The 17,180-nt window shown below is 40.3% G+C and overlaps 1 protein-coding gene across 3 annotated transcripts in view; it reads left to right on the forward strand.

The window, feature by feature from the left end:
- Window positions 1–17,180, forward strand: part of HECW1 (HECT, C2 and WW domain containing E3 ubiquitin protein ligase 1) — a 152,913-nt gene that overhangs the window by 48,473 nt on the left and 87,260 nt on the right. For all 3 annotated transcript variants that reach the window (XM_059655760.1, XM_059655759.1, XM_059655761.1), the window contains one exon: window positions 12,605–12,929. In XM_059655760.1, coding sequence (XP_059511743.1) covers window positions 12,605–12,929 — 325 coding nt within the window. The remainder of the gene's footprint in view (window positions 1–12,604; window positions 12,930–17,180) is intronic.

Below are 17,180 nucleotides of genomic sequence, written 5' to 3' on the forward strand. Positions count from 1 at the left end.
AGGGTCTCCACTGATTGATTGGTCTGCACCAGGACAGAGGGTCATTCTTCAATGAAGCTGGTCCTGAGGTCAGCCCTGGAACTATTTGTTTGGTCTTGCTGCTTTGCAGAGCCTGGAGCTGACACACAACCAGGCCTTGATGTTATCTCTGGGGAAGAAAGATCAGGGGGTCCAAAGCACATGGCCATCGATATGCTAGGGAGGAAAGATTGCCTTGGGGAGATGTGTTTGTTTTCCCAGTTTTGCCCATTGCTCGGCACCCTGGTGACCTTCAGTACCTGGCCTGTGGTCCTTGCTCTGATCTTATCTGTCGAACTGCCAACTATACCTGAAAATTTATGTGAGCGATCTCTGCCTGATTAATGGGAGGGAGAGGACTGAGATCACAACTGATGCTCCCGAAGGATGTAGTTTGTAAAATAGGAGCATAACCACAATTTCTTGTGTTATCAGGGAAATGAACAGGTGGTATTTCTCCAATGCTAGTGGGAGTGGGGTTCTTGAACTGCGTTTAATTAGAAAGTTTTCATTTCAGATCATTCTATGTGGTCACTTTAGGTCTCTGAGTTTGTAAGGCTGCCATGCAGGTCTCCCCTGAGCTTGTCAGGTTTAGTATGTGGCCCTTTTTTGTCCACAATGTCTGTGACTAAGAGAATTGAAAAGAAATCTACACTGTAGATCAGGGGTGGGCAAACTTTTTGACTCGAGGGCCACAATGGGTTCTTAAACTGGACCGGAGGGCGAGAACAAAAGCATGGATGGAGTGTTTGTGTGAACTAATATAAATTCAAAGTAAACATCATTACATAAAAGGGTACCGTCTTTTTTTTTTTTTTAGTTTTATTCATTTCAAATGGGCGGGATCCGGCCCACGGGCCGTAGTTTGCCCACGGCTGCTCTAGATCTTTCTGCTACAAAGAAGAGTATCTTGTTGCTCAAAGATGGGTTTCCTGAAGTCTGCCAAAGATCTTGTTTTGGAAAAATAAACAAACATTAGGACTTCTGCGTAAACAAAGATTAGCATTTCTGTGTCTGTCAGACTTAGATTTTGGTTGTACTAGAGGAAAGTAACACCTGTGATAAAAAAAAAAAGGGAGGAAGTAGAATTCTGCCAGGAATGGCCGCCTAACAGAGTTTCTTCCAGTACAATTGGCCCCCCAGGAGCAAACTTGCCTGTTCAGACAACTGTGCTCGGCAGGAGCAGACAGGCCCACCTAACTCAAGGCACCCTAACCATGACCACACCTTAAAGGGCATCTGAGCAGCTCATCTGTATGTCTAGCATATTCTCCAAAGAATTTAGCAAATCAGTTCTTTTGGGTTTCTCAGAATTTGATCAAAAGCTTCTGGGGTAGGGAGGCAGAAGTAAGATGTGGTCCTTTGCCAGAATTGACTACCTTTTGTGGCTGGAGGGAAGGGAAGGGAAGGGAAGAAATAGGAACAAAAACATGGCTCATTAGATTTCTCTCTATCAGAGCCTGTGTTAGGTGGCAGGGCTTGGAAGAATAGGGCATTAAGAGTTGAGGGATCTTTAAAACTTCTCACGTAGAAAGTGAGGCCTGAGAGGCTGTGTGTCATTCAAGATCAGCCAGAAAGAAACAGCAGGGCTCAGGGGGATCCACTCAGCTTCTGTCTGCTCATGACTGCACACCTCCCTCCTGATATGGAACGTTCCTGGTCAGTTCCTTCTCCTTGACCCCAAACCCTATATAATACAGGACACCTATGGTTTTGTACCTTTTGTGTTCTTGCTTAAGTCTTCCAAACTAAAAGTGATAACACAATAATTGCTGTGAGCATCATCCTGACGCAGCAGCTCGGAGGACCCAAGATTGAGGGTCTACTCTTTCTATTAACCATGCCCAGCAGGACCAGCGTTGCAAGCACCTTTGCTTTGACATCTTTTTGGTACGCTCTTTAGAAGGTGTCTTGTTTGAATACATAATCTGTCCTGTCTTTCAAAGTAAGTGCTTTTATAAAAGGTCTGGACTGTCTTTTAAATATTTGTTGTTTTTTTTATCACTTAAAGGAAAATGTATTTCTAGTCCCTTTGCAGACTCAACTCTAGAAAGGAACACAGATACAGGAAGGATGCTTTGTGTGCAATTCAAAGCTTAGTTTAAAATAGGGCACGCACATTGCATAGATATTTTCTTCAGACAGCAGGTGGGAAAAGTGTGTGTGTGTGTGTGTGTGTGTGTGTGTGTAGCTAACTGTTTTGAGCTTTGCTTACTTGAGTAGTGTATAGTAAGTGATTTCCTTTTTCAGTCAAAGGAGTGCCAGCTTAATATGCAGCCACAGATGAGATTCCTCTTTTCCTTGGTAGTACTGTATTTAGAGACCATAATTTTCTTTTTCAACAAGATCTAGGGTCCCCTAGCACTGTTTCCACCCCACCCCCACCCCCACCCAGTGCCCATTTGCATTATGCAGAATTCTTAGAGAACACAGCATCACTAATGTTCTGTTGTGGTCTCAATACAGACTGTGTGTCAGCATATATGGGTCCTGTGTCTGCTTGCTTAGCTACACCTTCTTTCTTTTTTTGTTTTGTTAATCCTCACCTGAGGATATTTTTCCCATTGATTTTTAGAAAGAGTGGAAGAGAAGGAAGAAGGGAAGGAAAGAGAGAGAGAGAGAGAGTTGGTTGCCTCCCACAGGGACCAGGGATGGAACCTGCAACCCAGATATGTGCCCTTGACTGGGTATTGAACCCATGACCCTTCTGTGTGCAGTCCAATGCTCTAACCACTTAGCTACCATTAGATACCCTGGTTCAGTAGCTTTCTGGTGAGACCCAGGCATCTGCATTTTATTCAGGCCATTTTGATGGACAATTTGGAAATCACTGGCAACTGCATGGAGCCGTGAATTCCCCTTTCCCAAATAAGGATAATAACAGAGCAGGCACTTGGGTTTTTTAGAGAATTTAATGGTAGGTAGCATGGAGGGAAAGATCCTTCCACATGCCTGACACATAATAGTTGCTCAACATCAGTAGAGATGATGATGATGATAATAATGAAGATGATGATGATGGTAGTATTGATAATGATACAGGCTCTATTTGCACACTAATTAGATATGCATAAATTATATCCTTGTTGCAGAAGTATGAGCTTTACTTTATATACACTGAAGTGAATTAGTTATGCAAATAATAATAATAATAAAACCTTGAGAGCATTTTCTTAGGAAGTTTTCAATATTCAGTATTTTTGGAAGTGTCAATGAAGTACTGATGGGTGGTCATAATAATCTGGCCGGTCATAATAATCTGGACACTCAGTGTATGTACTAGAGGCCTGGTGCACGAAATTCGGCCTGCACCCTCTCTTAGTCTGAGACCCCTCAGGGGATGTCCGCCTGCCGGCTTGGGCCCGATCCCCCCAGTCAGTGCACATCATAGCAAACGGTTGAGCGGCCTTAGCATATCATTAGCATATTATGCTTTGATTAGTTGAACGGCCAACCGGATGACCAGACACTTATCATATTAGGCTTTTATTATATAGGATTGCCAGGAAACAATTTTCTGCTTGACCAGCCCTCTTAAAAATATCTGACATTCTAGACAAATACTCTTACTGGAAAGTTATGTTAAGGAGTTTAGCAGAAGGTACAAGAAAGCATTAAGTCAATATGCAATCCACTAACACCATACTCACAGAAACCTCAACGAAAACCTCCTTGCCTCCTCCACCTTGGTTTATTTATACAGATGGTTCAGCTCTCCAGCTCCCTTGGATTATCATATATGAAAATGTGTGAGCAGCAGAACTTCTTAAGTCCACCTCTGTTGAATTATCTCTCCTCTCTTTTCTTTCAGCACTGGTCCTACCTCCCAGCGAAATGGCCCCTCTGTACTCGAAAACCACAGAACAAGCCGTAATTGTTATCTAAACTTGTCTCCAACATGATCACTTAGAGCTCTAAGACTCTTTGGTGTCACTAGAGGAAGGGGTATTTAATCACTTTCTCTGGAATCACTTTGTCATTCCTCACTGGGATGCCCAATAGCATCTCTGTACACTTACTCTAGTAATCCATTCCTTTTTTTCTTTATTGCATTTATGTATAAAAAAAGTATATTATAATTCCAGAGGGGGAAGCACAATGTTCTAGTTAACCAATATAATAAATTAAAAATGAGAACCCTAACTATATTATTTAAGAATCAGAGCATCTAAAACCTTTGTAGGGGTGCCTAATGTGATTCAAGTTGCTTATTAATTTACTTCTAAGCAAAAGAGCTTGAAATAAAAACAATTGAGAAGTCAAGTACTATTTCAGACATTAGCTTATTTTGAGAGCTCTAGCCTCCATTGCATACAGATTTAGTCAACAAATATGTACTATTTAACATATGTTACTCACTGATAAATATTTATCGAGTGGCTACACTGGGTCAGATGCTGTGCTGGGTGCAGGGGGGAAATGGTGAGCAAAGGCAGACCCCAATTTCCAGGCTTTCAATCTAGTGAAGAAGAAAAGTCACTCAAGTCATAGCCGATATGAGTATTCTGAAGGGAAAGAATGCAGCTTCTGAGCACGTGTAAAGAGGGAACTTTACCGGGACTGGGATTCAGGAAGTGTCCTTGAGGAAGGGATGCTTACTTGGGAACTGAAATATGAATTATAATTAATTAAGAGAGGAAGATTTCTCTTCCTTATTATAAAAATTGATGCCATCTGCTTTCAAGAATCTGACCTTATTATTTCATATGAACAGGTATAAAAATAAAACAAGTTAATACGTGGCTTTTCTAGTACACTTTTTAAATTTTAAAGTGTACTCATTACCTTGCAAATCATTTTCTATTATTTAATAGGTACATTTTTACTCTTTTCTGTGGGAAATTCCTTTTCAAGTTATTGTACCTTCTAGGTCCATCGTAGGCCATCATAAATATTTTGAGACTATTTAAGGAAAAGGATAATGACTGGCTATTTGCTTTATCATACTACCCAAAATAGTAAATGTGAAGAGTTAGTATGTTGGTCATAAAGCTATGTGTGTGGCATAAGAGGTCTACTGAGCACTGTAAAAAGGAAGAATTAGTTTAAACCAAGTTAGAATGCAGTAGAGCAAAATATGAGCACCAACATCATTTCTCCTGATTAATACTATCACAGTGAAATACTGGAATAATTAATAAGTGATACATTAGGCTAATGTGTACCAAGGGAGTGATTAAATAAAAGCTACTGCTCTAAAAGCAGCACTTCCTACAGCAGAGCCTTCCCTTTTGTATCTTCCTCCTTTGCATATAGATGATGTATTGCAAATAATTTGTTTGGTTTCATTTCTGCTATTTAATACTTAATTTCAACCTGAGATCTAAACATTTTAATATAATGGATATATGAATCAGGAAACAAAAATTAAGTCCTAGCCAGTTTGGCTCAGTGGATAGAGTGTTGGCCTGCGGACTAAAGGGTCCTAGGTTCAATTCCAGTCAAGGGCACGTACCTTGGTTGTAAGTTCCCCAGCCCTGGTCGGGGTGCAGGCAGGAGGCAACCAATCGATGTGTCTCTCTCTCTCACATCGATGTTTCTTTCTATCTCTCCCTCTCCTTTCTACTCTCTCTAAAAATCAATGGGAAAATATCCTCAGGTGAGGATTAACAAAAAAGTTAACAATTTGTGTTATAATGATTATTAATAGGAAGGAATTTGCTGTTTATTTATTTATTTATTTTTAATTAAATTGTTATTGTTGAAAGTATTGCATATGTCCCTTCCCCCCACCCCCCACTGACCCTTTCAGCACCCCGCTCCCCTGCCCCAGGCTTTTACCACCCTATTGTCTGTGTCCATGAGTTATGCATATATGCATACAAGTAACCTTGGGAAACTCTAGGTTAAACAAATTTAATCTGATAGCTTTGCCACAGGATCTCTCAAAGTGTTTTTAATATGTGACAAGGGGATTTAGAAATGCAGCATTTATACAGCTTTTTTTAGTGTATCATCTATTAACTCATGCTTTCTTGTGTATGCTGTGGGAATTGTTCATCTAAGCAATTGAGCAGAATTCTGCTTTCAGGGGAAGGATGTTAATACCAGCAGGGCAGGTTATGGCCCTAAGCAAGAGGAAAGGGGTTCAGGTCAGAGTTCTAACTCTGATAGAGTTATAGTGACAAACTTCTCGTTGCAAGGACGTGGAAAATCAAGACAAAGCACAATCATATAGATAGGCCAAGCAAACTTGCTTGGGATTTTTAAAATTTATTTTACTTTTTAATATGTTTTTTTATTGATTTCAGACAGAAGAAGGAAGAGGGAGAGATAGAAACATCAATAATAAGAGAGAATCATAGATTGGCTGCCTCCAGCATACCCCCCAGTGGAGACAGTGTATGCAACCCAGGCATGTACCCTGACTGGGAATCAAACTGTGACCTCCTGGTTCATAGGTTGACATTCAACCACTGAGCCACACCAGCTGGGCTCATTGATCTTTTGTATTGTTTGGGGTGGGTTTTTTTTAATCTCTGTGTCATTTATTTCCACTCTGATCTCTACTACTTCTGTCCTTCTATTTATGCAGGGCTTTTCTTATTGTTCTCCTGGTTATTTTAGTTGCAGGGTTTGATCATTTATTTGATATTTTTTCTTGTTTCTTGAGGTAGGCCCGTATACTATAAACTTCCCTCTCAGAAATGCTTCTGTTGTGCCCCCTAGATTTGGTTTGTTGTGGCTTCATTTTCATTAGTTTCAAGAAAATTTTTATTTCTTCCTTGATATCATTAGCAGCCCATTCATTGTTTGATAACATGCTATTTAGCCTCCTACTAAATTCCTAATATTTTGCTGTTTTTGTGATGTTTGAATGTTTTTGCGTTTTTAGTGTAGTTAATTTCTAGTTTCATGCCATTGTGCTCAAAGAAAATGCTTGATATGATTTTAATCCTCTTGAACTTGTAGAGATTTATTTGTGTCCTAACATGCAGTCTATCTTTGACAGTGTCCCATGTGCATTTGAGAAGAATGTATATTCCGCAGCTTTGAGGTGAAATGTTTTGTAAACATCAATTAAATCCACCTGATCTAGTGTGTCCTTTAAGTCACACACAAATGGATTCTTACGCCCTCGGAGGTAGGACACAATTTGATCAGATGTTTTCAGTGGCTGACTCAGTGGACACACTTTTTCACAGGTCAATTAAAATCTGTACTTAATCTAACCCTAATTACGACCCTTGATTGAAACCAATTATTGGAAAATTACGTTACTTAAACTGTTACTAATATTCTCAGAGAGTTTGTTTGCTTATGGTTTGTGTGGGGTTTTTTTTTTATCAGTGTCATATTGGCTATCACCAATGTTAAGAGTAGATAAAAGACACTTGAATTACTTGGTGGGATGGAGAAAATGCTGGGAGCAATTCAGTGATACCAGCTAACTTGCTACTTGACCAGAGAATGGGGGGAGCCACTCCTCTTTGGGGAGAGGAAAGAGTAGGGTGTAATCTCTGTGAGATAAGATTTTTCTTAGAGATTAGGAAGAATTGGGAAGTTGTAAAACATTAGATTCACTGTTTAAGAAGAAAGTGGTCCTTCATCCATTGCCATTTAAAAACAAGACCTATCCATGGGGCGTGAACACACAATACAATGTAGAGATGATGTATTTTAGAATGGTATACCTGAAACCTATATAATTTTATTGAACCATGTCACACCAATAGATTAAATAAATAAATAAGTAAATAAAATGTTTAAAATAAATAAATAAAAACAGGACAGATGTTTTTATCTCCCATGGTTCAGATGTGAAGAGATAGTGATTGAATTGCTTCCTCCAGTAGATCAATCTATAGTGTAAACTAGAACACTTGTGAATGTCTGGGGGAGACAATTAAAAATCCATTTAGGACACGATGAATATAGTTTAATATTAGCCTTTTTCTTACATGAGTTTGTTTGTATGTTCTTTTTCCTCTGCACCATCTATTGCTAACTTATCATGTCTTTATGTATTTTATTTATTTTAATAGCCACTTTAAACTGTTATGGAAAAAGAAGGGACATAATTGAATAAAATAAATTCTGTTACAAAAGCTTTGAGGGCCTTTATAATTCTAGGAGTCATGCCAGGTCCAGGGAAATATAAAGAGCAGGGAACACTGAACTCAAGGTCTTCACAGTGATGAGCATGAACAGGTCAACTAGCAATAACAAAACAAAAATCCTTTGGGGAGAATAGAACTCCTGTGGGATCACAGAGCAGAAAGGCCCACTCTCTTAGGAAAGGATGGGAAAGGATGCAAGGAGCGCTCACAACAGAGTTGGTGGTATTTCACAATCTTGAAATACAAATCCTGCCAGCAAATCTGATTGGGGAGGATGTGGGCAAAGATGGGGTGGGGAGCGGGAGAAACGTGGTCTTCAAGGAACAACTTTGAGGCTGCCCTCCTTATTCCAGGAAAATGTCATTATTCCAATCTATTAAATTACTGACAAATGTCTTTCTTGACTAATATTTCCTTCTATGCCTTTGTTCTTACCACATGGCCAGTGATCACTGGTGTAATTTGACAGTTTCAGGAGATTGAATGGTTTCCAGATAATTCTGGTTAAAAAAAAAAAAAGTAACACAGCAGAAGTATCTTCAACAAAAGGAAAACACTCTATACTCTTTTTTGAGACTCTGACTGACACTACAAGGGTAAAAATCTCTCTTTCATTCTTCTCAACATCAGTGCAAAAATGTCCTACTCGAGCACAAACCTTACAAATACGTAAAGGGAGCCCCTTGCAAAAAATAATGGTTTATAGGGCACCATTACAAGTACACTAGATTGTTTAACCTTTGCAGTTTACATTCTGTAAGCAAACATGGAGGGCCATGATAAAGAACAATCCGTAAGTTTACTTCAGAATGAACTGAAGTGTGAGGGCTTTGGTGATGATGGTAAGCCTAGCCAACTGCCTGGGACCTACGTTCCAGTGAGTCTTCCTTACCTAAAGCAACACTAGTAGTTTTTTAGGTTTTTATTAATTGAGCACTCTCAATGCTAAGAACTTGACCTACCTTATCTCATTAACTTCTGACAATAACCATTTACATATTAGGAAACTAAGGTCTAGAAAGACTGAGTAAATGGCCTAAGGAATCACAGCTTGGAAGCTCATTGGTGCTACACCAACTTGATTATTGCTGGGGTCCAACCCCAGCAGGTCCAGGGGTTCCCAAAGGTGTAGACGGAGTCGGTGAAGAAGGAATGACACGGAGACAGCGTTCAGTTGATCAGCAGCCTAGCCAGGATCTCCAGCCAAGTTCTGGTCAGGATCTCCAGCGAAGTTCTGGTTAGGATCTCCAGCCAGGTTCTGTGTCCATGTTCTCTTGCTAGGTTCTCCAGCCAGGTTCTCCAGGTTCTCCAGCCAGGTTCTGTAGCCATGTTCCCTCGCTAGGTTCTCCAGCCAGGTTCTGTCCAGGTTCTCCAGCCAGGTTCAGTCACCAGGTTCTAGTCAGGTTCTCTTGCCATGTTCTATCCAGGTTCTGTCTCTAGGTTCTTCAGCCAGGTTCTCTCGCTAGGTTCTGTCTCTAGGTTCTGTGGCCAGTTTCTGTCCAGGATCTTTTGCCATGTTCTCTCGCTAGGTTCTGTCTCTAGGTTCTGTGGCCAGTTTCTGTCCAGGATCTTTTGCCATATTCTCTCGCTAGGTTCTGTCTCTAGGTTCTGTGGCCAGTTTCTGTCCAGGATCTTTTGCCATGTTCTCTCTAGAGAAGTTCTTCTGTCTCTAGGTTCTGTGTAGGTTCTGTGTCTAGGTTCTGTGTCCTGTTGTCTTGTTACATCTGTATTTATACCAGTTGATTCCAATCCTATCAATCTCTATTCCAAAGGTTAGGGCGTTTCTTATCTCCATTCCAGGGAGTAAAGATTATGTAGCTTAAGCATGATTGTTCGTAGTTAAAGTGATTAATTACCCGCCTTTCACTTAGTTAAGGGGTTTTATTCCCTCCCTAACTTCAGGGGGAAATCCCTACCTGGGGAAACAACCTTTCTCAGAGAGGTGACCTTGGTTAAAACACATAGTGCCAAGGTGAGCAAACATATTAAGAACAGTATGCCATATATGCCAGGTCCCTTGAAACAGCAAGGATGAGCCGGCTCCCGGCAGATTATGGTTTGGTCTAATTCAGTGATTTTCAACCTTTTACATCTCATGGCACACTAATTACTAAATAATAATAAACTAGTAATAAACTACTAAAATTTTGCAGCACACCAAAGACTATATTACATTTTTGTTGATATGACAAAAAATAGGTATAATTTTGATCATTCACATCATACTGCTATTGTGTTGAACGTTGTCATTTTTTAATTTGATAATCTAAGGGAACAGAGGTCAGTGCCCCTGACCAAATAGTCAGGTATTACATGCTTTAAAAATTCTTGTGGCACACCAGTTGAAAATTGCTGGTCTGATTCATAATTATATACATGACTATGTCAATTCTAAGTAGATTTTAATCTCCATCATAATATTGTAAGATGTTTTCAGTCCTCATAAACTGTGTGCAAACTGAAGAAATGGGATCCAGAAGCAGCCTTTCGTTTTTGGAGATTTTATAAAGGACTATGGACAAAGCATCCAGGATGGTGGTCACATTACTGAAATCCTCCCCAAAATTCTCAGAGAACCAGAGTGACTGTCAGGTGGGTGGGCTGTTCATGCTTCCTGGGCTAAAGGCTTTGCCTGTGTTCCTGAGAGGATGACTGGTTTCTAGGCAACGCTAAAGTATATATATTTCCAGAATGGCACAGTGATAAACATTTTTTATAAAAAATAAGATGTATGACTTGGCTGGTGAGGCTCAGTGGTTGAACATTGCCCTATGAACCAGGTGGTCATAGTTCAATTCCCAGTTGGTCATGGCACATGTCCAGGTTGTGGGCTCAATCCCAGTAAAGGGGCATGCAGGAAGCAGCCAATCAATGCTTTTCTCTTATCATTGATATTTCTACCTCTCTCCCTCTCCCTTCCACTCTGAAGTCAATAAAAATATTTTTTTAAAAAATAAAATGTATGGTACCAATAATGTGATGAGTTGCTTTCTGAAGTCTGCCATTTCTGTCTATAGTAATCCCATGGTTACCTCCTCTGAGACCAGAGGAATTCCTAACAAGAGACTCAAATAATGAACAAAAAAGCAGGCTACAGGGCCAGTAAGGACTCAGGAAGAAGACACTGGGTTTTATCAGATTAATTGACTTTTTCCTAGTGCCCTGGTGTTGGAAGATGGAAAAAATACAAGCCTAAATTTCTGGTAAATAGACTTATATAATGTAAAGAATAGACTGCTGCTGGGGTCTGAACCTCATGGCTGGTGAAACAAAAAGTCAGTCACTTGCATGTGATTGGTGTGTAAGTTACAGTCCCTGGGATCTAAACTGCATGATTCAACCCTCACCCATTTTTAGAACTTAATCTTCTTAAAAACAAAAGTGTTATTAGTTATAGAATAGTGTGTACTTTAATTGCCAGGAACCCCCAAAATGTGCATCTAAATCCCAATGTTAGTATACTTTGCTGAAGTTAAAATTACCCTTGCTTGTTTCAAAAATGAATCCATTGTAGAAATGTTATATGATGCTCTCTCCCCACGTTGTAAAAGCTATCTGTATCCAAAACAATCATGATGCTGCTCAGTTCATTTTAAGTACTCAATATTGTAAACAATAAAAACAAGCATTTTTTATTCTCAACAGAGGCAGTGTTTTTTAAAAATATTTTTTATTGATTTTAGAGAGAAAGGAAGGAAGAGGAGGGATAAGGAGATAGAAACACCGATGAGAGAGAAACATAGATTGGCTGCTTCCTACACACCCCATACTAGGGATTGAGCCTGCAAACCAGATTTACGCCCTGTTCAGGAATCCAACGAGTAGTCTCTTTGTTCATGGGTCAACACTCAACCATTGAGCCACACTGGCCAGGCCAGAGGCAATGTGTTTGACAATAACATTGGCTCTGAGGGATTGAGCTTGGATTTTATTAAACATGATGGTGCCTGAAGATATCTATAGAAATTTTGTAAAAATTTCAGAAGGCCTGGAGATATTATGTAGAGTGAAAGAGAGTAAATGAAGGAAGAATGACCATCTCACCCAGCAGGGGCCACCTCTGATTCTAGGCTGTGTGTAGGAATCACTGCTGCAGGAATCACTAAAATGTTTAGTGATAATAACCATCATTTACTCTAATGAAGGATAAAATTGGATCCAATTGAATTGATGCTGGAAAACTCAAGAGGTGGTACTTTGGTTGGGGGCGGACGTATCTTCAGGACCATTCTGCACATATGCAGGCCTCTAACACCAAGCAGGTTGGAAGGAGCTGGGAGAAGCAGGCTCCAGCCAGTTGGAAATGCACAGCCCCTTTATGAGCTCACATTTTCATTCTTGCCTGCTCTATGTGAACCCAGAGCCACAGTATTTGCCCGGAGAAAAATGCTCTTGTGTTTCAAACCTTCCTAGGGGGCTGCTCACTCGCAGCTCCTTTCTCCCAGAATATCCTTCATTTCCTGTGAAGACAGTGACCTTGTGGCTGGGATCTTCCGCCCCTGCTGATTGTCTGCTTATCCCCACAGAATCTGTACCAGAACAGGTTTTTAGGCCTGGCCGCCATGGCATCTCCATCTAGAAACAACCAGAACAGGCGCCGCTGCAAGGAGCCACTTCGCCACAGCTACAACCCCAGCCAGTTCCACAGCATGGCCATCAGGACCGGCCCCCATGGCACCGTCACCATCCCCCGCTCCACCAGCGACACGGACCTGGTGACCTCTGACAGCCGCTCCACGCTCATGGTCAGCAGCTCCTACTACTCCATAGGGCACTCCCAGGACCTAGTGATCCACTGGGACATAAAGGAGGAAGTGGACGCTGGAGACTGGATAGGCATGTATCTCATCGGTGAGTAGAATAGCCATTGGCCAGGCTGGCTAACAGTGTGCAGCAGATATAACATCTTAGGAATGTGGCTTGGGCATTCAACAAGCATATTGTTCATATTTCGCCCCTCTGCAGGCTTTAATATTTCAATAAACTCTATAATTTAATTAAAACTCACAATTCGCAGTCAAATGTGTTATGCACCAAATTCTAGCACACTGAAGACCACACACTAGCTTCTTGTGCCCTCTCTACTCCATAGAAGAAGATCATGAGATAGCAGGGTAAAGAGTGGTTGAACACAAACATTGTTACCACTTGTACATCTACATGGAGTTAATTTCACTTTTGTTTTCAGCAGAATCCTAGGCCCCTTTTTACCTGCGCTCTCAACAGTCTCTCTGCTTTGTGATACTGCTTTCACTGTAGACAGTGAACACGAACACCAGAGACTAAAGAACGTCATGGGGACGGAAAGGAAAATGGCCGCACAGATCTGTAGTGCTAGAGACCATAAACCTCACAGATTGTAAATTATGGATATAAAGTTTCATGAAAAATGTGTCTCATATATTTTACATGATAGAATCGGGCATGGTGAAAATGGACGCATTTACACTGCAAAGTGAAAGGGGCCACTAGAGTCAGCAAATTCAACTGAGGCCAGGCCTTTTGTATTCAGTCTCTGCAAGGAAGCATTCACACATTCAGATACACAGATTTAACATCATCAAATATCAGAGAAACTAATGATTGTTATGAGCATTTTATAACCTCAGCTGTTTTTATGATAAAATATAGGAACTCTTATCTGTCCAGGTGTCAGAGAAATATTCTTCTGTTCTCTTAAAGGTTTTGTAACCAGTTTGGTTAGTGTAGTTACCATACACACAATATTATAATGATTCAGAAACATAATTTTTGAGATTTTTCTTACATAAGTAGTGGTTACTAACTAAACTGACCTTCCAAACAGATGACATTTAATTTGCTTTAAAAATTGTTACTGATTAAAAGTGTTTGGATACCATTGATCTAGAACAGTGGTTCTCAACCTTCCTAATGCCACGACCCTTTAATATAGTTCCTCATGTTGTGGTGACCCCCAATTTTATTGTTACAAAGTGAACATAATTAAAGCAGAGTGATTAATCACAAAAACAATATGTAATTACATATGTGTTTTCCGATGGTCTTAGGCGACCCCTGTGAAAGGGTCGTTCGACCCCCACAGGTTGAGAACTGCTGATCTAGAACAAATCTTGCAAAATAATAGCCCATAAAGCATATTATTAACCTGTCATGAAATTCTGTGAATGAATTAGATCAGGCATTAACATGACATTTTTACTGAGATAAAAGTAAACATAGCTCATCATCTTAATTTGACAGTTTGTTCTTTTTCCTAGTAGTTGTACATAGATACCTGTGTAGTTATTTTTTATTAAAAAATTTTTAATGTTGACATTATTGAAGTCCCCTTCCCCACCCCTTTGCCCACCTCTGGATCCAGAAGCATGAATACAGACTGGTTTGTGCCCAAGGGGTAGTGGATGGGGGTGATTGGATAAAGAAGGTAAAAGAAATAGCTAAAGAACATATATGCATAACCCATGAACACAGACAATAATGTGAAGTTATTTAATGCAAAATGGCAACACTTTTGGTGGCATAATAATTCAAAAATAATTTCCCAACCCAAAATTATCTGTGAATCATAAAAGTTCATAATTTGTAGGTCCTTAGTAACTCATATGCCAGATTTTACATTCCAATATTAAACTAATATTTAATATATTTAAAAAAACTCTTAGGATCATCAATTTTTAAAAGCAGTCATTTCCTTGACCCTGTTAAGTCCTTATTAAAATGACTTAACACCCTGACCAGTGTGGCTCAGTTGGTTGGAGCATAGACCCATACACCTAAAGGTTGCAGGTTTCTGGTGAGGGCACATACCTAGGTGGCAAATTCGGTCCCCAGTTGGGGTGCATATGAGAGGCAACCAATTGATCTCTCTCTCTCTCCCTTCTTTTCTCTAAAAAAAAAATCAAAAAAATAATCAAAGAACAAATTCTCTACACAGCTTAATCTTGGTTTGTTTGGGTCTGATAAACCCTGCTGGCCTCACCCTAACAACTCCCTGAGATACTGCCCTACCACAAAAGTGTGTGAGCACCCAGAAGGTGGCAGCTAGACTCAGGAACATTTGCTGAGTGGCCTCAGACCCAGCACTGGCACTGAGTTTGAACTTGTATCACTCTGGTGAACACCACTCACGCCCCTCTGATGACTCACTGAGTCACCACCTCATGCAACTCTCGTACCACTAGAGGCTCTTTCAGTGACTGAGTCTAACAGGCAACTGACAGGTGAAGGCAGTTGGAGAAGGATTTCCGGGTGCCTTGAGACTTTTGGTGGCCTGTCTCCAGGCCTGGTGCTGGTAAAAGCCAGCCTTGATGCACAGCTTGATCCTCCCATGCATACCCAGGCCAGCAGAGGCAGCCACAAGCTGTGGATCACTTTGCAGCTCCAAGCAGGTTGCTCAGGGCCAGTCACAGGGAGCACCTGCCATTGGCCTGCACCGGAGTCTCTCCCAAGAGGCCACAAAACCAACACACCCAGTAGCCAGCTTCAGACAACATCAGAGCAGGATCCAATAAACTTCACAAACAGTATATCCAAAGGGATATCTCAGCAGGCACCACACCCTGCTGAGGCAAATTTTGCTTTGTGTGGTCAATACCTCCACAGCTCATACACTGTGGTGCAAGTTGATCCTCACAGTCAGCCAATCAGAGTGTCAATTCCATACACAAATAGGCCAATAGTAATTAGGACTCAATTACAATAGGAAGGCTTATATAATCCACACAAGGGGCAGTCCTGGAGCACCCAGCATGGGTAATCAAGGAGACTGTACCACGGGGTCCCACAGGACATGTACTACATATGACACACTACCAAAACTGAGAGTCAGAGCAGATCTACCTAGTACATAAAAAACACACACAAAAGGCAGCCAAAATGGAGAGACAAAAAAATGCCTCAAATGAAAGAACAAGAGAAAAAGAGCTAAATGAAATGAAGGCAAGCAATTTATGAGATATAGATTTTTTTAAAATGGGTATAAGATCACTCAAGGAACTCAGTGGGAACTACAACAGCATGAAAAGGACATAGGAGCCATAAAAAAGAACCAGTCAGAAATGAGGAATACAATATCTGAAATGAAGAATACACCAGAAGGAATAAACGATTTGTTGGATGAAGCAGAGGATCAAAGCAGCAATTTGGAATACAGGTAGCAGAAAACACTGAATCAGAGCAGAAAAAAAAATGTAATGAGGATAATTTAAAGAACTTTTGGGACAGCATTCACATAACATTTGCATCATATGGGTACCAGAGGAGAAGAGAGAGAGCAAGGTATCAAGAACCTATTTGAAGAAATAATAACTTAAAACTTACCTAACCTTGTGAAGGAAAATGGCACACTAGCCCAGGAATCACAGAGAGTCCTAAACAAGATGAATGGAAAGAGTCTTATACCAAGACATATCATTATTAAAATGCCAAAGGTTAAAGACAGAGAATCTTAAAAGCAGCAATACAAAAGCAATTAGTTACCTATATGGGAGTTCCCATAACACTATAAGCTCATTTCTCAACAGAAACATTTAGACAAGAGGCTTGGCATGAAATATTTGAAGTGTTGGAAAGCAAGGGCCTATAACTAAAACTACTTTCCCCAGCAAGGCTATCATTTAAAATTTAAAGAGAAATAAGAAGCTTCCCAGACAAGAAAAAGCTAAAGGGGATTATTACCACAAAACCAGTATTACAATGATTTGGAGCTCCACAGAGTGGGGTGAGAGGGAGTCCAGAAAGTGGGGCTATTAATTTCTCCCAGGCTGATGCCTATATGGAGGAGAGTGCTCCATTCAAAAAATATGGCATCTACAATGTGGGAGCAAGACAAAATGTTAAAGCATTTCGTTGATGAAGAAGGAGAAGAAGGAGAGGAAAAGAAGAAGAAGAAGAAGAAGAAGAAGAAGAAGAAGAAGAAGAAGAAGAAGAAGAAGAAGAAGAAGAAGAAGAAGAAGAAGAAAAAGAAGAAGAAGAAGAGGAGGAGGAGGAGGGGGGGGAAGGAGGAGGAGGAGGAGGAGGAGAAGGAAGAAGAAGAAAGTTATAAAGAATAAAATGACAATAAATAAATACTTATTTAAACGGGACAAAATTACATATCAAAAATATGTAATGGCTTATATG

Source organism: Myotis daubentonii, chromosome 10 (genome assembly GCF_963259705.1).
Source record: "Myotis daubentonii chromosome 10, mMyoDau2.1, whole genome shotgun sequence".
In the NCBI taxonomy this organism is placed as follows: Eukaryota; Metazoa; Chordata; class Mammalia; order Chiroptera; family Vespertilionidae; genus Myotis; species Myotis daubentonii.